At 44.0% G+C, this 24,939-nt stretch overlaps 1 protein-coding gene across 2 annotated transcripts in view; it reads left to right on the forward strand.

Annotated features, from left to right (window-relative positions):
• Positions 1–6,361: 6,361 nt before the first annotated feature.
• VRK2 (VRK serine/threonine kinase 2) overlaps positions 6,362–24,939 on the forward strand; it is a 76,072-nt gene continuing 57,494 nt past the window's right edge. Inside the window, exons 1-7 of one of the 2 annotated variants that reach the window (XM_060249521.1) lie at positions 6,362–6,463; positions 9,884–10,028; positions 20,765–20,820; positions 21,891–21,960; positions 22,206–22,293; positions 23,043–23,151; positions 24,189–24,281. In XM_060249521.1, the coding sequence (XP_060105504.1) occupies positions 9,893–10,028; positions 20,765–20,820; positions 21,891–21,960; positions 22,206–22,293; positions 23,043–23,151; positions 24,189–24,281 (552 nt within the window). In that variant the 5' untranslated portion in view covers positions 6,362–6,463; positions 9,884–9,892. Of the gene's footprint in view, positions 6,464–6,970; positions 7,310–9,883; positions 10,029–20,764; positions 20,821–21,890; positions 21,961–22,205; positions 22,294–23,042; positions 23,152–24,188; positions 24,282–24,939 lie in introns of those variants that run through there. The other variant, XM_060249512.1, reaches the window with a different exon arrangement.

Consider the following 24,939-nt stretch of genomic DNA (forward strand, 5'->3'; position numbering starts at 1 on the left):
GGCTTTTCAAAGAATGTACTCATAATGCTTTCCTTTTTGTTTGGAAGTATCTGAAGGAATTCATTTGTATGTTTGTAAGACCAGAGAGATTTCCTCACACTTAGAGAAACTGGTGGAGGCAGTTCTCTCAACTGCCACCTTCAGTTGCTAAAAAACAGAGTTAAAAAAGGTTTGAAATTTTTGAGTTGAGGCTTACTACATAGATGTTGCTGTGTGACTTTGGTGTCTGTCCATGAACCTAACCAAGCTTGTGGTTAGTTCTTGTGATCACTTCACAAACAGATGCTGCAGACTGTGCAGGTGCAAAAGACAGCCTTACAATGTATGTCATTTTGGTCATTTAATGAATGCATCTAACTGTGCCAAGAGGAGACAAATTATAAGCAATTCTGTGCTTCACAAGTAGATCACATCAGTGACCTAACTATGACCCTTGGTTATACATATTTTTTTCTAGGAATAAAGAATATTTGTTATTTAAAGTTATTTACCAATAGATAACCTTGTCCTATAAGCACAAGTAACTTCTGGGCTGATGCAAATCTGCTCAACATAGTGCTCAAGACAAATCTGTGCTCACCCTCCGTGTACTCAAGAATATTCAGTTAGGGTGTCTACTTAGCAACCAAATTTGTGTTGACATTCTCAGCATCCCTAATGGTTTGGCCCTGACTATGCACTTTTGGTTATTTTTGTAATGTAATAAGTGGGCCTCTGAAGTCAACCCCAACTCTACCCCCGTTCTATTTTATATATTCGTACATATGCACCCAGTCTACTTGATTGAGGTCGCTATTGTATTGTAGACCCAGCTAAAATATGTCCGGGGGGGGGGGGGAATGCTCCAAGCCAAATCTCTACAGGCAATTGAAAAATCTGGATTTATGAATTGCACCAAGATTTTGCTTGTCCTTTCTGCAGGGAGACACCATAACTCAGAGTAAGCAGCAGCAGCTCTGCTATCAGTTCTGCACAGACCTTTGAGATCTGCAACTGACATTAGTGATGACCCAAAAGCCACCATACTTCACTGATGACTACAGAACGTCATAAAAGCATAAGCTGCACTGGAGGTCAGAGCTATTCTTCAACACCAAAAAAGAGCAGGCTCTTCAGAGAAGCTAAGGTCTAACAGCACAAAAATAGCAGCGCTGCGTGTAGAAAGAACACAGACCACCGAGAGTGAAAAACAGCAAATGATTCCTTTTAGATAGAAATTTTTAACATGGAAATTCAGCTGCATGTTTTCATGTTTAGTTGGTAAAGATCTGAGCATTGTGCAGTCCAGAGATGGCCAACATGTACTATTGTATAAAACAGGGGAGGCCAACTGCGGCTCAGGTGCCACATGTGGCTCTTTCACACATATTTTATGGCTCTTAAAGCCCCCACCACCTTGGAGAAGGCATTTGTCTCTTTAAATAACTTCTCCAAGCCAAGCCAGCCAGCAGCTTGGAGAATGCATTTAAAGTTGCTTTATTTCCACTTCTCCCTCCCCATCTATTTGCCAGCCTGTCTTCCTTCCTTCCTGTGGCTCTCAAACATCTGATGTTTATTCTATGTCAGGCATGTCCAACTTCGAACAGGTTGTGATCTATTTTTTCCAGACAAAAAAAGTTGGATTCCACCGCCCCCCCCCCCCTTTACAATGCACCTTCTGTCATTTACTGGTATGTAAAATAAGCAAAAACAAAACAGAGACACGAAGATCCAGAAAGAACTGCGAACAGTTTTTCTTAATTTTTTATTGTTATAACTTTCTTTAACTGTCTTAATAACTTTCTTTAACTTTTATTGAGTAATGTGTTAAATGTAGGTCAAGTATTGATTCAGGCTGATCTTGCACAATCTTTAAAATTTCGCTCTTGCTAATTAGTGAGACGTCTAAGCCTGCATTTCATCCACCAGCTTTTTGAAGTTGGGTGAATAATGCGTGAGGGCCAGTCTCAGGGAATCCTGGAGATGTTCATCTGTCATGTTGGAACACTGTGTACTCTTTGTCATTTTCAGATGGGAAAACGCAGATTCACACAAGTAAGTTGAACTGAAACAGGAGTGTGCAGCTTCACTGCATCTTCTCAAGTTGGGAAATTTGTCTCTAGGCACTAGCTTCCAAAACGATTCTTGCTCAACAAGGGTCTTGAGAAAAATGTCATTTTGAAGGGTTACTATTTTGTTTTCAAGAGATGCCTTGTTCAATTTTACTGATAGCAGCTGCAGTTTCCTTAATGTCCCTATCTGCTTTGAATGGGTATGACAAGTACTCCACCACTTTTTCAGTTTTTTGGAAGTCACAGAATCTTTTTTTTAATTCCTGGATAACAGAGCAGATTTCTATCACATACCTCTCATTCTGAAAAACAAAATTTGGATATTGTCCCAGATGGTCCTGTGTATTAGGAAAATGATCAAAAGTGTTGTTTGCAAGGTCAGTCATCATTAGCTCAAATTTGCTCTTGTAGGATGAACCTGTACTCATCATCTCGCCAATGCATTTGTTTTTACCTTGTAGTTCAATGTTCATATCACTTGGTTCGCCTGTAAAGTCAGCGAGAAATGCCAGATCACATAACCACTCCTCATCTTCCAACTCTGCTTTGTCATCTCCCCTCTCCTTCAAAAACCCTCTTATTTCATTCAGCAAATCACGAAATCTTTGCAGAAATTTGTGTCTGCTTAGCCACCTTACATCTGTGTGCAAAATTATTTCCGCTGCCCCTTCACCAAGAGTAAGATTGAAAAGCCATCTTTGAAGTGATCTTCCACAAACTGAATTTACAATTTTGAAAGTGATGTCCATGACAGTCTTTGTATTGAGTCTCTTGCTCGCCAAAACTTGCTGGTGAATGATGCAGTGGTAAGAAAGGAAATCTAGAAAGTCGTCATGCTGTCTACAGAGGCCTATGAAACCCTTAACCTCACCTGTCATTGCTCTTGCTCCATCAGTAGTGATGGAAACAAGTTTATGCAATGGAAGATTACACTTTGTCACAAAAGAATGGAAAGAGCTGAATATTTCCTGACCGGTAGTTCTCCCTTTTAAAGAAATCATTCCAAGTAGTTCTTCTTTAACACTGAAGTCTTCAAAAACCATCCGGATAAAGACTAGTAACTGGGCTATGTCTCTTATGTCTGTAGATTCATCCAGTTGGAGTGAGAAAGCAACGCAAACTGAAACATCCTCCAACAATTGTTCAGTTGTGTCACCACACATCTTTTCTGTTCGCCGCACGACGGTGTTTCTCGACAATTGTACATCTGGAACGCAGCTATGATCTCTTTCTTATTCTTAAATCCTTCAAAAGATTGTCTGCTGCTTCAAGAAAACAATCTTTTACAAATTCTCCTTCACTGAAAAGTTTGCATTTATTTGCGATCAGGTTGCTGACCTTGAAGGATGCCATGGTTGCATTGACCGAATGTGACCTTGGCTTCACTATCAACTGTTGCTGTGCAGCCAATTTAGATTTAAGTTCTTTGAGCTTCAGTTTATGAATTTCACTTTTGGGCTGAAAATCAGCATCAAACTTATTGCTATGCAGAGCCTTATAATGACACTCCAGATTACCCTTTTTGGGCAAGGATACAGCAGTGTTACAAAGTAGACAACAGCATTTGTCTTTCACCATGATGAAGTAGTCTTTTTCCCATTCATCATGAAAGAGGTAGGTTTTGTTCTTCTTTGGAACACTCATCTTCGTTATACTGGGGTTGCTGGGGTGCTAAGTTAACACTGGTTGAATCTGGTCCAAAAGTGTCACTGTCCCAAAGTATTAAAGATCCACAGGAACTGAAGACCTCTGGATGATGCCAAAACCACACATGCAGTTCTAAAAGTAAAAATAAGTATTCATCATACTGGCACCAATAATGCAATGCCACCACACTGTCACGGCTGGGGCCGGGTCAGGCAAAGTCCAGGGGCAGTCCGAGGTCTGTAGCCAGTAAGCAGGAGGGTCCGAGGTGCCAAATCCGAATCACTGTACAAGTATCGCAGGTCGAGGTCCAGAAGCCGAGGTCAGGGAGTCCAGAAGTCTCAAGCCAAAGTCAGGGAGTCCAGAAACCAAAGTCAAGCTGGAGTGGATGCTAGAACGGCAGGGAGATGACTAGTTGCTTCCACAAAGCCTCTTCCCAAAGCCTACAGCTATATAGCCCTCTGCTGGCTGTTGCCCATTTGGGCTAATTGCTGGCTTAGAAAGGCAGCCAGGATCCTGTTGCAACTCAAGCATCCTTGCTCTTAGAAGGGCCAGAATCCTCTAAAAACTCAGGGCTCAGGGAGCGTCTTGCTTGTGAGCGTGCCGCCCTCCTCCGATCCCTGAGGTCCTGACGGAGGCGGTCACGCACACGCGCCACCCCAGAGGGTGAGGCAGGGGGGCTGGGATCTTCTCCAGCAGGAGGCAGGGGCACTGGTGCAGGTGGCAGGGGCGCAGTTTCTTCTGCAGGCTCAACTTCCTTTGCAGGATCCCCAGCACCCACGACACACACCAAACAATCATCAAAAAACCCAAACACCTGTCCAGCAAACCATGAGACCAAGTGCGGCTGGTGATCTACCTCTGACCCCTCCGCGATCTACTGGAAGATCACGATCTACCTGTTGGACCTGTTCTATGTGGCTCTTGTGTTAAGCAAGTTTGGCTACCCTTGTTATAGCATATGAAGCTGCTTTGTATACTTTGCAATCATTGGTTAATGTAGCTCAGTATTGTCTATGCGGACTAGCAGCAACTCTTCAGGGTGTCAGGCAGGGGGCGAGGAGTCCTTCCCATTGCGTCCTATCTGAGCCCTCTTTCACTGGAGTTAAGAGGGGTAGAACCTGAGACCTCTACATGCTCATCGTGGGCATTACCACTGAGCCATGGCCCCTTCAGTAAGGTGTATGACATGATTTTGCTGGACTTCCATATCCCATTGCTGTAAAGAGAGAGAAGAGTTGGGGGTTTTTTAATACCCTGAATTTCTCTATCTTAAGGATTCTCAAATCAATCTCCTTCCCTTCCTTTCCCCACAACAGACACCTTGTGCCAGTTCTTGAATACTTGACCAGGATCAAAATACAGGGAAGCAGAACTGGCTCCAAAGGTTGGTGCACTTGGGTATTACTCAGGGCCTCAAGACCAGTTAAGAACCTCAACACCTCAAAGTGATACCATTCTTTGTTTGACCTGAAGCATCAAGAAAGTCAGAGGCAGCCCTGGAGAATCCTAAATTCACATGCACTACGTTGTCCAGTTTAAAGGAACCAATGAGGGTTCCCAGTCCCACAGGTGACACTGAAAGAGAAGATAATGTAAGGAGACATGCCTCTGCTTCCTTTTCCTCTAACATATAATAAACTTGTGGAATTCACTGTCACAAGATGTTGTGTGAGACACCAATTTAAGTGGCTTTTAAACAGGACAGGATTAAATAAGTGAATGAAGGACAGGTTTATTATAGGTTTCTAGTCAGTAGACCTGAGAATAAAATCTCCAAATTTAGAGACAACCAGCCTCAGAGAACCAGATGCCAGGGACAACCAATAACAAGGGACCTTTGCACCTTGCTTATGAGTACCTCCCTGGCAGCTGCTGGAAACAAATCTCTGGACTGGGATTTAACATTTGGAAGTAACAGTAGGCAAAAGCTAGCTTACCTTTTCAGCACTATCTCTTTCCTTATCCTTGGATAGGCTGTTTGGGCCTTCTAGCAGCGGTTAAGTTTTTATTAGCGACTTTTATTGGATTTCAACAAATTCAGTTGGGAATTTCATATTTAACTCAATCTGTTGCAATCCACTTGTAAGAAGGGGTAGGTTATAAATGAATGAAAAAACAAGAACGAAAGGCGGAGTCAGGGGAACAGAAAACATTGTGAATAGGGGAGGGGTAAGTGAATTAAGAAAGTCTGAAGGGCAAATGAGAACACTGGAAATAAGGAGTAAAGGAGATGCAAAGGGAGAGGGGTTTATTTTTGGGTGGGGGGAGGTTTGACGCAGAGGAAGAAATTACCGTAACACCAGGGGAGAATTGATTTCAATGAAAATGGATCTATGACAGAAAATATTCAAGCTTTAGTTGTTACATAAGAAGAGCCCTGATGATGAGACAAGGTGGAGGAAAGGAAATGAAAAATAAGAAAAGGGGGGGGAGGGGAGAAAGGGGAAGGCCAGCTGATCTCTGTAATTGTCCTCAACATACACCAGGTGGAACATCACAGTTTTACAAGTCCTGAGGAACAGAACCAAGTCCCACAGGGCCTGAGTCTCACTAAACAAAGAGTTCCATCAGGCTGGTGCCAAAGCTAAAAAGGTCCTGATTGACAACAGCTGACTGCTTTGGGGCAAGGGATTGCCAATAAATTGCTATCAGACGAGCATAATGCTCTCTGAACGGTATAAAGGGAGAGGCGGTCCCACAGCTATGATGTCTTGGGTGATTGGAGGCTATGCAGCAGAACAGGTTTTGTGCAGTAAAGAAGCCAGGTTTGTACAAAACTAGGTTGCTGATTCTTTTATATAGGAAAAGGAAGAGGAAAGCAACCTTGTTGGTTTCTCCCTTTCTATCATTTTCCTCCTTCCCATTTCCCCTCCTTTCTTTCCTTGTTTGAGTCACCATAAAGTTCTGGCATGTCTGCTTTTCGATTGCGCTGGGAAGGATTCGCGGCCCTCCCAGTTTGCCTGACGGGAGGGCAAAAAAAAAAAACACCACCCCATGGCTTGTTTCCGTCCTTTCTAGGAGTGGGACTTTCTTTTGAGTAGAACGATTTACTACGATCTAGTTGCCTGGGTTGGGTAAGAAGCCTAAAGAGGGAGGGAGACCCTTACGTAGCTGCTTCCCTCTGCTTCGGAGTCTCTTCTTCCTGCTTTTAAAAAACACAACGGAATCCGACCTGCCCCCCTACGAGAGATGACATTTCCTTCCACGCACTTTCCTTGGGACTTTTGCAGGAACGCGGGAAAAGCAAAGAGCGGCGCAACGCTTCGGCCTCCACTTTCTCCGTCCCTTCTGATAGGCTAGCCCTGGGCCAAGCACGCGCAGAGAGGCGCCCTGCGCTGCCGGCCGGCGTCTCCGCCCCTTTCGTTCAGTGGCGAAGAGGAATTTCGGGTCGTTTGTGTTCAGACTTTTCCTCAGCTCTGTTCCCTGTTTGGGTGTGTCTCGTCACGGGGCGCTGAGCCCAGCCGGGAACTTCTGTCTGGGGCCGTCCTGGCTGTTGCCGCCGGTGCCTGGAGAGGAGCAAAAAGAGAAAGAAAGGAGGGAGGAGCGGGAAGCGACTAGCAATAAGCTCTCCGGCGTTTGCCCAGCAGCTGAGGCTAAGAGTGGGGCTCGGGGTAGGTTATCTGGCTGGGCTACTCTTCGGGAGGGGAGGGGAGGAGGATTCCCCTCGCGGCAGGAAAAGCCAAAGCTAAGCGTGAGTGGACTTAACTGGCTCTTGAGAAATCTTGCTGAGCTGAGTAAAGGCTTAACCCCCCCTCCCCCCCGTAAATTGACAGCAAACGATGTGCTCCCCCCTTCCTTTGCAGATTTGGGTGGGACAATTACCCGGGCGTGGGGAGGGCTGCGGCTCAACGCCTAACAGGCCGAGGTTCAAAATAAAGTTTGAGACCTACAAAATTTTATTCGAAGTGTGAGCTTTTGGAGTGCACGCACGCTTCTTTAGTGGTTGGCATCTCCAATCAAAGGTGTTTGATAGATTGATTTATTGTCTGAGAGACCCTAGTAAGCAGGTGCAGCTGCCGGATAGAATACTGATGCTCCATGGGACAGTTTGTGTTTCTCTTTGTGAAGTCCTGTTGTGGGGGTGGGTTTTGTGGGATTCTTGCCAAGGTAGCTTCCAAATGCAGTGCATTAGATTCCCCCCCCCCCCCCCCATATCGGCGGGTATTGGCTCTCATAGAATCACAGAATTGGACGGGACCTCTGGGGTCATCTAGATGGAAGTAAAGGAGACGCCAGTGGAACTAACTTTGTACCTAGGCCTAGAGAATCTAGTCTGCCCCCTGTGCATGTAGCCCTGTCTATATATACCTAGTCCCATCCTGAATCCTGTTTCTGGATGAAGGCAGGGAGTTTAAAACTTCCCTTGATAGCTGACAGTCTATAGATAATATGCTTTGTGTACTATTTTGGTAATTATTACAGTAGGTTGGATCCTAGTGCTGTGTCTGCTCTCTCTCTCACACACAAATTTCCTTTTCACTGCAGTCCTCATCTTCTGCAGTTTTGATGCATGTGGGTCCTGTGTTCCCCAGCCTTTTCTGTTTGGTAGTTAGAAGGCAGCCCTTATCTTTCTTTTGCTGTGGAAAAAAATGGGCGGTTTCCACCCAGTGATCTGTATAACAGCCCCATAAACTAAGTCAGTATCCTTTTAGAGTAGACAAACCTTAACACCTAAAATAAAAAGGTAAAGGTAGTCCCAGTCGTTTTTTCGACTCTGGGGTGACATTGCTTTCACAGCGTTTTTACGGCAGACTTTTTACAGGGTGGTTTGCCATTGCCTTCCCCAGTCATTCACACTTTCCACCCAGCAAGATGGGTAATCATTTTACCAACCTTGGAAGGATGGAAGGCTGAGTCAACCTCGAGCCGGCTACCTGAACCAGCTTCCACTGGGATCGAACTCAGGTAGTAGGGCCCAGGTGTCTATTTCCCACTTCAGTCTGCTGAATGTCTTTTGAAGCTTCCATGTGCTTTGAAGTCTAGAAGCTTTATTTCTTAATCTGTTTATTTAAAACCCTTGTATCCTGCATTTCTGTTGAACTAGGGCCTTCAAGGCAGTGGACAATTAAAGTGGCATTTAAAAACAGACTTTTAAAAATATGTTGTCAAAGGCTTTCATGGCTGGAGTCCATTGGTTGTAGATTGTTCCAGGCTATGTGGCTGTTACCTTAGCATTGTGAGATCTGATGTTTGCCAGCAACTGTGACTGGCATCCTCAGAAGTGTAACCCAGAAAACTGGAGTTCTCTCTGTCAAAACTTTTTAAAAGTACATACAAACTTACGGTATATACCATGAACAAACGAGGAGGGCCCATTGGACAAAACAGAAAGGTCTTTACCTACTGGTGGAAATCAAAGGCTGAGAGAGGCTAAATAAGACTTGCTGGAGAGGAAGTTTCATAATTTTGATGCCACAACCAAGAAGGCCCTTTCTGGAGTTGCCACCTATCTGTGTCTTCTCTTCACCATTTCTACACTGCTATGGTAGCTACACTGCCTATGGTAGCTGAAGGGCTAGAAACAGACCATTCTGAGACTCACAGCCCAAAGGGGAAGAGCAGGTTTCGATTCAGGGGTGTGGCAGCTGTACATTTATGGCAATGGCTTGTTTGGCCTTTGAAGATTTACAACGGTATTTAACAGCTTCCTACCCTGATAAGGCAAAGACAAGAGCCAAAAGGAATGGGGGAAAGCAGTAGGCTAAAAATATTTAATAATGCTATATTCTTAAGTTGATTAATACAAGTAGATAGACTTTAACACCTACCTTGACCATATGGGGTCCTAGTGCCTCTCTCTTTTCTGTACTTTTGTTTTAATGAGCAGGAAAAAAACCTCAATCACTTCTTTTCCCCACTTTTGTGACTTTTTTGAGCAACCTAGTATATAGAATTATAAACTACAATTATAAAAAAAAGCTTTCCCCACTGTGTATGCCTATGCTAGGAAAAACTTTCCTGTGCATTGGTCTCTGGTAAAAGAAACAGGACCAGAAACATGAAAAACAGTGGTGGTCCTTGTTCTGTGATGATTGAGAAATTTGTAAACCACTGGTCTCGGTAAATGGCCATTGTAGTGTGATGGGAAACCCAGCTTCTGAACGTTGTAGTGTGTGTGTTAAGTATAAAAAGCATTTGGGAAAGTTTAGTGCATTTATCTGATGAGTGTTTTTGTTTTTCCTTAGGCCTTTGTGATGCCTCCTAAAAGACCCAGAAAAACCAACCTCCCTGTTCCCCTTCAAGAAGGAATAATTCTGAAAGATACTGAGAAAAAAGAGTGGCGACTTGGTCGTATGATTGCCAAAGGAGGGTTTGGACTGATCTATCTAGGTAAAGTAGGAATTACAACTAGAAGATTCCTGTGATGATCTCATTTTGACCAGGGATCAGGGAAGTGGGGTAAATTGTAACACTTGTGCATAGCTCAGAGTATTAGAATGGTATTTTAGATGTTGATACATTGGTGCTTATATTTCTACTTCTAAACAGTAATAACACATCCCTGCATACAGAAGCCAGCACACATGGAACCATGTGAATGAAAATAGTGGCTGTGTTATTCAGTATTTGTCACAATTCCTTCCAAGGAAGTCAGGATCACGTATCTTAGGTTATTATCTCCTGATGTCTTTATACATATAGACATACATAGGCTCAGAGATAGTAACTGACAGAGTGGGGTCATAGCTCAGCAAAAACTATGACTTTCATCTAAGAAGTCCTGTGTTCAATCTAGAGTGTTTCTGGTTAAAAAAACTATTTGGTAAGGAGAATAGAAGAGGCTTCTGTCTGACAGCTGCAGCCACTCAAATAATAAGACACTGAGCTGCATGGATCAGTGGTCTGACTCTGAACCTATGTTACCTATGTCCATGGTGTGAGCGCCTTGTGGCACAGCTAGTATAAGCCCTGCAAATAACACACTGCTTCAGTCTCTATAGTGTAGGGTTTGTAAGTAGCAAATACATAGAACTGAAACTGTGATCAAATACATAGAACTGAAACTGACTGGCCCAAGTTCACACCCATAGAACTTCATGACTGAACTGAGATTTGAGCCCAGGTTTCTTTGATCCAAGTCCAGTGTCATATCTGCTGAAGAGTTATGACAGTAGTGGTTTTAGAAGGTAGCCATGTTGGTCTACAGTAGAATTAGATTTGAGTCCTGTAGCACCTTAGAGCAACAAGATTGGGCGGGCAGGGTATGACAAAGGGAACTTTGACTCATGAAAGCTTATACCTTGAGAATCTTGGTGGTTTCTTAGGTGCAATTGGACTCAAATCTAGCTTGGATCTATCTCCCGTGGCTGGATGTCTCCTCTCCCATGGGAGTGGTTATGTCAGTGTTGAGTGCTTTACACTTTGAAAAGGAAAACTCTAAAATGTTACTGAATTTTTAAAACTGAAATTATCCCAGTTCTGCTCCAAGGAAAACTGAATTCTGATATGTAAATAAATTATTCAAGTTAGGCAAGTGCACACATTCTCTTCATTTTCATCATGTTGTCACTTTACCATTTTGTATATCTTGTTCTGTCCTGACCTGGATAGCCCATGCTAGCCCGATCTCATTGGATCTCACAAACTAAGCAGGGTTGGTCCTGGCTAGTACTTGGATGGAAGGCTACCAAGGAAATAAAGGGTTGTAACATGGAGTCAGGCTATGGCGAGCCACCTCTGAACATCTCTTGCCTTGAAAATCCTATGGGGTTGCCATAAATCAGCTGTGACTTGATGGCACCTTCCACCATCGTATCATGTTCTCATTTTGTTAGTCACCATGCAGTATGTGTCTTTGTGAGGTGCTAACAGGTAGCTACAGGTGGCATTTACTTTCTGTCCCCTTCTGAGGTTTCAGCAGCCATTGCTACACATGTTGACAAGCTAGTTTGAATATTTAGAGGATGATAAAGACTGGGAATTAGCCCACAAAGTTGTACATTTGTTTCAGCTGCTGTCAACGTTAGGGAAGACTTCGTGCACTCTCATGTGGCCTGCTGCCAAATTGATGTTTGAGTCTATGCTTGTGATATTTATATTGGTAATTGCTACTTGCTTTTTTTGCTAATCTTGTAGATTTGTGTGTGTGTACGTGTGTTATCATTTAGCTGGAAATCTTTCCATCAAACTGGCTTCAACAAAGAAAGCAGATCTTTCACTTTTTCAAGTAAAGCTTCACAAACATAGCCTAGGAACCTGCTTTTTCTTTTAATTTCTTTTCTAAAGAAGGTTTAGATCAGGGGTGTTGAACTCATTTGTGATGAGGGGCGGATTTGACATTAATGAGACCTTGTCGGGCTGGGCCATGCGTGTACCTATTTAAGATTAGGTAGCAGAGATATAAATTTTATAAAAAACACAGGCGAACACAAATATATATTTTAAAAAACTTAAAACATGCTTAAAATGTTAGCACTCATTGGTCGTAAAGATGCTTTCTTTGTATTTCTCCCATGGGATCCAGGGAACTGGGCAAAGGAAGCTTTGGCTCAGTAGCTCTGCTGTGCAGTTGAGAGAGCCTGGCAGAGCAAGCTCTCCCTCCCCAAGGAAGGAGCCTCAGCCAATGAAGAAAATAGAGGCTTTGCTCTGTCGCTCCTGTGCTATTGAGCAAGCCTTGCAAAGCAAGCTGTTATGCAGAAGGAAGCAAGAGAGAGGGAGAAGGAAACAGATGACAGCTTCGGGGGCTTGATTTGGCCCCTGAACTGCATGTTGACACCCCTGGTTTAGATTCTGGGATGGCTTGTGTACCCATGACCACATTCAGTGCTTTCTCCTTCCTGCAATTCTGCAGAATCCTGGCACATGCTGCCCTGAGAATATCGCAAAGGAACTGTAAGGAATCCTCATTTGGCTCTTGTCACAGAGAAGAAGAAGATGATGATGATGATACTGGATTTATATCCCACCCTATACTCTGAATCTCACAATCTCCTTTACCTCCCTCCCCCCCCCCCCACCAGACACCCTGTGAGGTAGGTGGGGCTGAGAGAGCTCTCTCAGAAGCTGTCCTTTCAAGGACAACTCCTACGAGAGCTATGGCTGACCCAAGGCTATTCCAGCAGCTGCAAGTGGAGGAGTGGGGAATCAAACCCAGCTCTCCCAGATAAGAGTCTGTGCACTTAACCACTACACCAAACTGGCTCTCATTCCTGAGAAAGGAGAAGAGTGATTTAGAAGAACAACAAGGATATGAGCCAGTGTGTCAGAAAGGGGAATTCACAAAAAGTTTGTCTTTTCTGTAAATGCTTATGAGCTGGTGGTGCAGGATACTCCTGAACCTAGAGTCAGGTCCGGTAGACCAACAAGATTCTCAGAGTAATGTGCTTTTCCAGAACCAAAGGTCTTTCTCTTGGGCAGTGATGCTCTGTATTCTTGGTGCTTGGTGGGGGCAACAGTGGGAGGGATTCTAGTGTCCTGGCTCCACTGATGGACCTCCTGATGGCACCTGGGGTTTTTTGGCCACTGTGTGACACAGAGGGCGTTTTCGCACTGACCTTAATCAGCAGCGACGCCCCTCTTCACCGCGCAGGATCGGCGCGGATTTCGCACTAATTGCCGCGGAGCACCCGGAAGAGCCGGAAAGTCCCGTGGCTTTTGCGGCGCAAATGGAAACTGGTTTTTGGCGGTTTCCGTTTGCGCCGCAAAAGCTGCGGGACTTTCCGGCTCTTCCGGGTGCTCCGCGGCAATTAGTGCGAAATCCGCGCCGATCCTGCGCGGTGAAGAGGGGCGTCGCTGCTGATTAAGGTCAGTGCGAAAATGCCCAGAGTGTTGGACTGGATGGACCATTGGCCTGATCCAACATGGCTTCTCTTATGTTCTTTTTCAGGACTTTGACTCTTGAAAATTCATACCCTGAAAATCTTGTTGGTCTGCTGGACTCAGATCTAGCTGTTCTGCTGCAGACCAACATGGCTACCCTCTAAAACTCCTGAAACTGTCTCTGATAAGCTACCTTCAGAGATAGGACAGCAGATGGTAAGCAGCTGAACCGTGTCAGAAGCTACCATGCCTGTTGCGGCTATTGAGAGCCAGTTTGGTGTAGTGGTTAAGTGTGTGGGCTCTAATCTGGGAGAACAGGGTTTGATTCCCCACTCCTTCACATACAGCTGCTTGTGTGACCTTGAGTCAGGCGCAAGTTCTCAGCAGAGTTGTTCTCTAAAGAGCAGTTCTCAAAAGAGATCTCTCAGCCCCACCTACCTGACAGGGTGTCTGTTGTGGGGAGGGGAAGGGAAGGAGATTGTAAGCTACTCTGAGTGAAGGGCGGGATATAAATCCAATCTCTTCTTAAGCATTCCAAAGCCCAAAGGAACAGTGAAAAATGCCAAAGATTATCACTAATGCCAAAGAATATCACTATTAGCCCTGAAAGTCAAGAATGGTTTCTCTGGCTGCAGGTTTGTTTGTTTGTTTTTTGGATGAGTGAAGGGGCTTCTGATGTGTTACTGATGTAACAAACACGAATTTGGGTAGACTTCGGAGGATGGTGGAAGACAGGAGGGCCTAGCGTGACTTTGTCCATGGGGTCATAAAGAGTCGGACTTGACTGTGATTGAACAACAACAACGAAAAGGGGGTTCTCATGAATCAGTAGCGGATGAACATATATGAGTTGCCTCATACTGAGTCAGATCTTTTATTTATCAAGGTCAGTATTGTCTCTTGCCTGGCAGCAGCTTTCTAGTGATTGTCACCTACTCTCTAATTCTTTTGCCTGGAGATGTCAGGGATTAAACCTGGGATATTCTGTATGCCAAGTAGATGCCCTACCACTGAGCTATAGCCCCATTGTAAATGTTCTAGGATGATTACAGACTATAGAAATTGTTGGGAATGAGCTTAATTTAAAAGGTACATTGATAGTTCAGCTGGGAATGCTTTAGGAAAATAGCTTTAGATTTACGATATGTGCCAGGAAAAGGAAACATTGGTGCCTTAAACATTCCTGCCCTGGCCTCCTCTTTCTCCCTGGAAATGATTTCAGAAGATGAAATTCTGGGTTTGAATCTGGCAACAGACCTAAACTAGTTATGCAGGAGAGGAGATCAATTGTATAGGCCTTCAGTATGTTAAGGGTTAAGAAAATCTACAGGATAACCTATAAATAATGCAGAACACAAGGAACATATAGGTGTACTGCTATTACAGCTTTTGCTCCTTTATCCCCTTAAAAAATGTAAGATTCCAATGTGACCTTGTGTTGATCTCTATGATTGTTTTGGAAGCATGTGGCATGGATGTTTGTGTGAGCAGTTCTTTTACATGGTGGTTGGACATCGTTGTGGTGGGACATCTTTGTGGTGTATTTGCCCTTCCACTGGCCATGCATGAATTCACAATTCCTTCAGGGATGTGAGATAAGTTCATATTTCCCCTTGGCTGTTCACAACAACCTTTAGGGGATGGAACCCTTGCCTTTTCCAAAATTGTAGTGCAAGCAGGACGTTTAGTTTTACCAGTGTGTAACTCTGTATAGTCATTTTAATCTGCTTGTTTAATGGGAAAAAATTTGGTGTGCAGGTGAGAGAAAGACAATGGAATGAACAGAGAGCCTTAAGGGTTCATTTTTTTCCTTAAGAAAAAAAAAAGAACAAAAGGGGGATACTGAAACTGAACCATCCATCTTGAAATTCAACCTTGTTCCTAGTTCATTCATATTAACTAAAAATTTAGCGGCAGCACAGCATTGGAAGGTCCCAAGCCATTGACTGGGCTAATTTATGTGTTGGGAGGAAGATAAGAACAGGAAAAGAAGTCGGGGGTCAAGAATGAGGAAATTGTGAAAGAAAATCAAAGGGAAAGTGGTTGGTCCAGAAATAAGATCTTTTGAGGAAAAGAGTTAAACTCTTTTACTATTGATACTTCTCAGTCAATAAATATATTTACAAATACTGTGATTGTAGGCATGTAAGCTCAGTTTAGAGGGAATTACTCCTCTTCAAATTTTCATAACCACTGGATTTAAAACCCCCCACTTAGCTTGTATACACAGCCATTACCACCACATTCTTGAGGCCATCTATGCTTGTGAAGCGAGCTGCATGTTGCCAAAACCTCCAGCACTAGCAATGAGATCAGCTGTGGACAGGAGCTGGGAATTCTGTTTAATTGCCATTCGGTGCAGCTTTTGCTCTTCCCACTGTGCAAACTTTGCCTACAAAACCGACTCCCCGAGATGTACTGCAAGTACTTCCTCCATTATTCCAAAAGATGATTGTCACAAAATGGGCGGCTGAAAGAGAAAACCGGCAGGCTCCAGCTGGCAAATGAAACCTGCAAGTTCCTTTTTTTGTTGAACTTCTATGTACTGTGGTGCCAGGCTGTCAGCAAGGGGGTAGGGAGGCAGTTTCCACCAGAAGTGTGCTTCAGTGTTACTGTTGTTTATTAGAACTAGTAAAAATTATGAGGAGGGGCTTGGGGGCCAAGCACAGGCTTTGCTGGCTGAAGGCCTCAAGTACGGTCTCCAGCCCTTCAAAGTAGGCCTAGGAAGGACCAGCTGGCATTAGCAATACTCAGTCAAAGGGAGCACGTTGAATAAGGCAACTTCATATTTTATTCAAAGCGTTGTTCTACTGCCTTTATACCTAGTTCAGGGTCTTCAAGGTGGTGAATAGTCAAAACGTAAAGACAAATTTTAGACAGGCCTGTAGCCAGAAAATTTTAGGCGGGGGGGGGGGGCAGGGAATACAATTTTAGGTGGAGGGGCCCTTGGGCACAAAATGACGTCACACACTTTTTTAAAAATTAAAAAGGCGAAGGTGGCGAAAGCGGGGCAGGGAGAGCAGGGTGGGGAGAGCAGCGGTGACAAGAGCGGGGCAGTAAAAGGATGGGCCATAAAGGTGGAAGGGGGGTTTGGGTGGAGTGACCTTCCCCCACCCCGGGCCCTCCATAGCTACGGGCCTGGAGTGCATATATACAGTATGTCACAGAAGTGAGTACATCCCCTCACATTTGGTAAATATTTAAGTATATCTTTTCATGTGACAACACTGAAGAAATGACACTTGGCGACAATGTAAAGTAGTGAGTCTGCAGCTTGTATAACAGTGTAAATGTGCTGTTTCCTCAAAATTACGCAACACACAGCCATTAATATCTAAACTGCTGGCAACAAAAGTGAGTACACCCCTAAGTGATAATGTCCAAATGGGGCCCAAAGTGTCAATATTCTGTGTGGCTACCATGACATTGCTACAGAGGTTGAAGGGGTGGGGGGTCAGCCTGTCAGTGCTCAGACCATACACCGCACACTGCATCAAATTGGTCTGCAGGGGTGTCATCCCAGAAGGAACCTTCTTCTAAAGATGATGCACAAGAAAGCCTGCAAATGGTTTGCTGCAGACAAGCAGACTAAGGACATGGATTTCTGGAAACATGTCCTGTGGTCCGATGAGACCAAGATAAACTTATTTGGTTCAGATGGTGTCAAGCATGTGTGGCGGCAACCAGGTGAGGAGTACAAAGACAAGTGTGTCTTGCCTGCAGTCAAGCATGGTGGTGGGAATGTCATGGACTGGGGCTGCATGAGTACTGCCGGCACTGGGGAGCTACAGTTCATTGAGGGAACCATGAATGTCAACATGTACTGTGACATACTGAAGCAGAGCATGATCCCCTCCCTTTGGAGACTGGGCTGCAGGGCAGTATTCCAACATAATGACACCAAACACACCTCCAAAACGACCACTGCCTTGCTAAAGAAGCTGAGGGTAAAGGTGATGGACTGGCCAGGCATGTCTCCAGACCTAAACCCTATTGAGCATCTGTGGGGCATCCTGAAATGGAAGGTGGATGTGCATAAGTAACATCCACTGGCTACGTGACGTTGTCATGGAGGAGTGGAAGAGGACTCTAGTGGCAACCTGTGAAGCTCTGGTGAACTCTATGCCCAAGAGGGTTAAGGCAGCGCTGGAAAATAATGGTGGCCACACAAAATATTGACACTTTGGGCCCCATTTGGACATTATCACTTATGGATGTACTCACTTTTGTTGCCAGCAGTTTAGACACTAATGGTTGTGTGTTGCGTAATATTGAGGGGACAGCACATTTACACTGTTATACAAGCTGTAGACTCACTACTTTACATTGTAGCAAAGTGTCATTTCTTCAGTGTTGTCACATGAAAAGATATACTTAATATTTACAAAATATGAGGGGGTGTACTCACTTCTGTGACATACTGTATTTATATAAAAACCTAAATAGTTCAGCAAAGCACAACCACGTAGACACATACACAGAACACAGAAACAGGAAGGAGGGTCACTGGGGGAATGCCAAACAAAACCAAAAAGCAGGGGGGGGGGGATTGAGCAGGAATGCAATTCCAGCTGGCTTGGCTGGGGGGGGGGGTTGTGGCCTAATATGCAAACAAGTTCCTTCTGGGCTTTTTCTACAAAAAAAAAGCCCTGCCAAAAAGTCTTCACCTACTAATGGAAGAGAATGAAAGAGGAGTACGATTGAATCTTTCTGGGAGAGAATTCAATAATTTTGGTGCCACAAATTCTTGGGTTGCCTCCCAAAGGGTGATTAACACATGGAATTCACTGCCACAGGAGGTGGTGGCGGCTGCAGGCATAGACAGCTTCAAGAGGGAATTGGATAAGCATATGGAGCAGAGGTCCATCAGTGGCTGTTAGCTACAGCCTATTGTGGCAGCTCTCTGTCTGGGGCGGTGATGCTCTGAATTCTTGGTGCTGGGGGGGGCACAGTGGGAGGGCTCTTAGTGTCCTGGCCCCACTGATGGACCTCCTGATGGTGCCTGGTTTTTTTAAGCCACTGTGTGTCAAAGAGTGTTGGACTGCATCCAACATGGCTTCTCTTACATTCTTATGTTCTTACGCCACCTGTCTAACCTCAGATGACAGAGGTGCCCCAAGCAGGACCTATGTTGATGACCATTTATTTAATTAAAACATTTATTAGCCGATTTTCTCCTTTGCAGATCTCTTAAATGGCTTACAGTGCAAATAAAACATTTAAAAACTCAATAAAACCAACAATTATAAAACCCATAAAATTGCAGTTTAAAGACTCCAGTTAGTACTACCAATAATAAAAGCCAAATCAATCAAAATGCAGCCCTAAATAAAGTTCTTCAACTGCCTCCTGAAGATTGACAGTGAGGGGGCCAAGTGCACCTTCCTTGGGAGTTTGGTTCATAGTTGTGGGGCTGCCATGGAAAAGTCCCTCCGTGGGTACCCACCAAATGAGCATCTTTAATTGGTAGGATGGTCAGGAAGGCATCTCCCCTCAATCCTGGGCAGGAACCAGGGCCAGTGCGTGGGAGTAGGCAAAATGGGCACCTGCCTCGGGCGCCACCTGACCTAAGGGTATTGCTGGACACTCCCTAATATGCAACTCTGGCTTCTGACAGCTGCTGCCTTGGCCTCTCCCACAACCAAGCTGTCCTCAGCAAGTCAAGCTGCCCCTTTCTTCCCAATGTGCAACTTGAGCTCCCATCTCGTCCTTTCCTGCCATCCTCCTTCGTGGCCTGGCCAGCAAGCATTTATTCTTACAATTAAAAAAAAATTAAATATCAGGAAATTAAAAATGTGAAAATTTTCAAGTTTGGTGTTCTTCATTTTCTCTACAATTTTGTTTTTGTAATCGGAGAGGGGGGTGCTAGGGTGTGACTCTCTTAGAGTGCCAGAAAACGTAGCACCAGCCCTGGCAGGAACGTATGGGAGAAGGCGGTCCTTCAGGTGCCCTGGTCATGTGGGGCATATGGGAGTAGAAGATGATGATGATATTGGATTTATACCCTGCCCTCCACTCTGAATCTCAGAGTTTCAGAGTGGCTCACAATCTGCTTTACCTTCCTCCCCCACAACAGACACCCTGTGAGGTAGGTGGGGCTGAGAGAGCTCTTTCAGAAGCTGCCCTTTCAAGAACAGCTCTTTGAGAGCTATGACTAACCCAAGGCCATTCCAGCAGCTGCCAGTAGAGGAGTGGGGAATCAAACCAGTTCTCCCAGATAAGAGTCTGTCCACTTAACCACTACACCAAACTGGCTGTCCTTAATATGGTTATTTGGATTTTGCTTAATGTATTGAGGAATGGAATAGGAAGATGGTTCATGCAGTCGGTGGAGAAAAGCAGGATGGAGCAAAGTAGCAGTGGAACATAAATATAAAGGCTAGGGTTGAGTGAGCGGGTGGAGGTGACATGTAAGATGGATCTCCAGCTGTGAGGTGATATATTGCTCATGTTTGGGTGAGGAATGGAATGCAAGGAGTAAAGCTTCTATCCTGTGAAGGGAAATTGGTGAAGAATTAAAGGGGAGGGGAGACTATTGTAAACTGGAGTGTGGTGGTGGTTCTGGTGGGAAAGCTCTTGCCTTTGGGCCATCAGATGACTGCCTTGAGGAAACTACTGCAACAGTGTTGAAGAGGGAGTGTTGAAGATTGTTCCATTCTGCAATGCCCCACTGTTGCTGGGTTGTAGAAGCTGCGCTCTCCTGTCCAGCTGTTTAGTATATAAGAGCCCTGAACTCTGATAAACGTGTGTTATTACAGTTGAAAGATTTTGGGTTCAAATCCCATCTCTGCCACCTACTTGCTAAATGGTCCTTGAGCAATTGTTCATCTTTTCTATGAAGAAAGGGTTAACAGTATGGGGCCCTAGAGTTTCTCTCTTTGTCCCATAATATAAGAATTTGGGACACCCAATGAAGTTGTTGGGCAATAGATTTAGGATGGACAAAAGGAAGTGGTTCTTCATTGAATAATTAAATTGTCAAATTCATTGCTAGAAGATGTTATGATGGCCACTGAGATGTAACCCCTTTCCACAGTGATAAAACTGGGGTGAAAGATATAGCAATGATTTCTCTTAGAAAGTGCCTTCATGTGACAAACAAGGTTTAAGTACTTACATGTATAAGTGTCTGAAAATATTTAAACTGTGTGCAGCAAAAGATATTTATTCCCTTGGGTAACTTGAAAAATATAATGCTGCCTTGTCAACTGCATTTTTTGATGCTGATTTGTTCTTCTCGGAGCTCAAGGATCAGTGCTGTTGCCATAACTATGTCTATTTTCCTCACCTACTCCTTTATCATGCAGCTTCTCCTCACCTTGATTTTCCTGTAGAAGAAAGTGCAGCACATGTCATTAAAGTGGTAAGGGTTATACCTTGTTTTTAAACTAATTTATTTGATACTCAGCAGTACGTTAGATATCCAACTGTATTGCATGTTTTCCTGTTGCATTCTGGTCTTAATGTTGATCTGCATTGGGGCAATTATTCCTGATACGGTATTGGAGTAAGACTTTTGCCAAGGTGATGTATCTCACTGAGGCAAGGAGCATGAGATGCTTCAGTACCCTGCATCATATCAATAGCTTTTGGTGAGTTAAGTTGCTGGTTAGTATGCACATGCATGTGTGTGTAATGACTTATGAAAGTTTTGTATGTACAGTGAACCCTTTGTTATCTGGAACTTATGGGGAATGGAGTTTGCCTGCATGTCAGTCAAATGAGCCAAGTACTCAAGCTTATTTCTCTGCCTTGCCCCCTACCCAGAGCAATTTGCAGTGACCAAGCCTCGTTAGGTATGCCATGGTGTTAGCTCTCATGCCTAGCAAAGTCCTTCTTCCAAGCTGCAGAGCCATCTTAAGCAGCAGGTAGAATTTTCCTAGCAGATCTGGCTCTGAACAACTCAGGACAGGCTGAGAGGAAAAGAGGCACCCAAAGATGGCTTCAGGGAGTAGTGCTCGCTGTTACAAGTTCAGCAATGGCTGGAGGCATCAAACTGGCTGGCTAGTGAGGTTAGAGTAGGATGCACATGCCCCTGAAGGTGCAGAGATATGCTAACTGGGGGAGAAAGTGCTTCTGATTTAGATAATATCAATTAACTGAACATTCTGGATAATCACATGCTAGATAATAAAGCTTTTACTTTTACTTAATTTTGAAGTGCAATTAATCCTGTTAGGAGAAGTACCATAAGAATACCTGTTTTTGTTTCCCTACTGGAAGCTGTTGGCCATTATATATATTTTGAATATGCATCATCCTTGCATGTATTGGTACTACCTTTTGGGGTGATCGGATGCTTCCCAGGTGACCTTGGCAGTCCGCAGGAGGGCTGCATTGGAGGAAAGATTTTCAGCCTCTTAGAAACATTTAAACCTTAGATGAGAATAAGATTCCAAAATGTGCTGCATCAAATTTGCTTTCTTTATACAGGAATACCTTGAGAATGGACCATTGTTTTCTGAACTGAAATTTTACCAGCGAGCAGCAAAACAGCCGTGCAGTAAGTTGACACAGCATAACAATCCCTAGTGTTAATTTGTACTGTGTTATGATGCTTTTACAAGTGCAAGTGGGCCCTTAAACTTGACTGTCCTTGCTAACACAAAAGTGATTGTATTTTCACTTTATTATGTTCTGAGAATAGTGTGAAAAGTATTGAGACTCAAACATGTTTCTTTTCTAAAATGTGAAAGAAAAGACTTTACAGATCTGATTTTTTTTTTTTTTTAATTCTCCCTTCACCAGTCAAGTCATGGATGAAGCGCAAATGCTTAGCTTTTCTAGGAATTCCTATCTTCTGGGGAGCAGGCCAGGTGGAACACAATGGCAAGAGGTAAGGAAATATGCACACATAAATGGTGTTAAATGGGAATAATGGGGGGAGGGAGTTTTTTGTGGGGAGGTTGTCAGTTTTTCCTTGAAAATGAAAAAGCAGTGTCCAGAATTAAGGCTTTGTGTGCAGGTGTTTCTTAATTCAGCTCTTAACCTGTCAAGTTCCAACTCTTTCTGTGGAAGGCAGAGCATTAGTCAAGGATAAAAGAAAGCACTTCTTCACCCAAAGGGTGATTAAAACATGGAATTCACTGCCACAGGAGGTGGTGGCAGCTAAAAACACAGACAGCTTCAAGAGGGAATTGGATAAACATATGGAGCTGAGGTCCATCAGTGGCTATTAGCCATAGGGTATAGATGGAACTCTGTCTGGGGCAGTGATGCTCTGTATTCTTGGTGCTTGGGGGGGGGGACGGACAACAGTGGGAGGGCTTCTAGTGTCCTGGCCCCACTAGTGGACCTCCTGATGGAACCTGGTTTTTGGCTGCTGTGTGACAGAGTGTTGGACTGGATGGACCATTGACCTGATCCAACATGGCTTCTCTTATGTTCTTAAACTTTAATGTCCTTGCTTGTGGAGAGCCACAGCTTGTTGGAATAGTCAATACTAAGCTTTGTGCACCAGTGGCCTGATTTGGTACAAGTTAGCTTAATAAGTTAATGTAGGTTAGTAGTGTTTTGTTGTTGTTGAAGAGCCTTTCATTTCAGTCTCATTCTGACACTTCATATTTGTGTGTGCATGTTTAATAGCTACAGATTTATGGTGATGGAAAGGTTAGGAGAGGACCTTCAAACCACCTTTGAACGAAAAGGACGTAGGTTTGACAAGGGAACTGTTCTTCAGATTGGAGTACGAATGGTAAGTATCAGTTCTCATATCAGTATAACATTGGAAGGGAAGTAGCAAGCTGTTGAGTTTAACTCCATTGTCTTGGGTATCCACTTTCCAGAGATGAAGATGCTTGTGTTGTATTGCTTGGAAGATCTCTAAAGAGCTTGTTCCCTTGCCTTATGATCAAAGAGTAAAAAGCATGCATCCTTCTCATTAAAACCATGGCTGGCCAATGTACTTTTTGTTGTTGTTGCGGATTCACTCAGATTTCCAGCCTGAGATCGGGAAATGAACTTTGCTTTAGAGTTTAGCCCATTTGCTGATAGTGCAACAGGTTGTGTAATAAAGTTTCTCTAAGAGCTATGCAGTTGTGGATTCCATGTGCCTCCATGGAATGAAGAGGGGGTGCAGAAGCACAAGCAGTTAGACTAGTGAGGTATTTTTATATGCCTGTTGGCCAGACATCTTACATAAAGCTCTGAAGAGAGTGATAATATTAACATGTGGATTCTTGAACCCTTCTTTCAAGTGAAACTGAGCAAAATCTTCCACACTCTACGTTTAGTAAGATTAAGCAGGCCGTTTATGTCCTACCTTCCTCCCCAGTGGGGACCCAACATGACATACATTGTTCTCCTCTCCTCCATTTTATCTGTCCAACAACACTGTTAGGTTGGTTAGGCTGAGAGTGTATGGCTGGCCCAAGGTCATCCAGCAAGCATCCATGGCAGAATGGGGGTCTGAGTCTGGGCCTCCCAGACCCTAGTCTAATACTCTAACCACTACATGACACTGGTGTATACTCAAGTACTCAGGATGAATTCTCAAGTACCCTGAAGAGTCTAAGCACTATTGTAGTTAAATTTAATCAGCTGCATATTTAGTCAGCTGCTCAGCCCCTTCACCCCAAGTTAAGAAAATTCTGTCTTGTCTTTGAAAACATTTTTTTCCTTCAGCTTCTCACATGACCCTTACAACTTGCTGAGCCAGTAAGGAATATTTAGAAGGATGATCATAATATAAATAACAGTTCTAGTTTGCTTTTTAATGTGTTTTTCTACTAGCTGGATATTTTGGAATATATACATGAAAATGAGTATGTTCATGGAGACATTAAAGCAGCAAATTTACTTTTCGGCTACAGGAATCCACATGAGGTAAGCATAGCGTTTTCCTCTCTCTGCCTTGTTACATAATGTTTATATTGGTGCTACATTCACGGCTGGTTAAAAATATTCATAATATATTGGAGAAACAGCTGCTTTTTTAAGGCTGCCTTTGTTTAGGGCAAAGAATTCTTCTAGATCTTCTTCATGATCTCTGTGCATCACATCTTTGGGATCTAGGCGCCTGCACCATTCTCAATCAGTAAACTTCAAAGCCTAAGGGATTTTCGCACCCAGACTCCAGTGGACGTGCAGAAGCCCCACCACGCATGCTCACTAGAGTGGGCACAGACATCCCACCAGTTCTCTCTTGAGAACTGATCTGAGAACTGAGAACATTGTGTTCTCCTTATGCAGGTGAAATGTCTGAACTGTGCCATTCCATTCTGGTGGAAGTGGCTCATTGTGGAAACTCCTCTGTGCATGTCAAGGGGCTGGCAGTTTTGCTTGTGTCAGTGGAACAAGCTGCAAAGGAGATCTTGGAATGCTGTATGGGCCAAGGGTTCAAGACAGAAGTGTGCATTTAGGTATCCTACTAGTTTTTAAAATGAGGGGCATAGATGCAGATGCAAGGTTAAAGGTAGTCCCCTGTGCCAGCACCAGTTGTTTCCGACTCTGGGGTGACGTCGCATCATGAAGTTTTCACGGC

The sequence above is a fragment of the Heteronotia binoei genome, chromosome 1, assembly GCF_032191835.1.
Source record: "Heteronotia binoei isolate CCM8104 ecotype False Entrance Well chromosome 1, APGP_CSIRO_Hbin_v1, whole genome shotgun sequence".
Taxonomy (NCBI): Eukaryota; Metazoa; Chordata; class Lepidosauria; order Squamata; family Gekkonidae; genus Heteronotia; species Heteronotia binoei.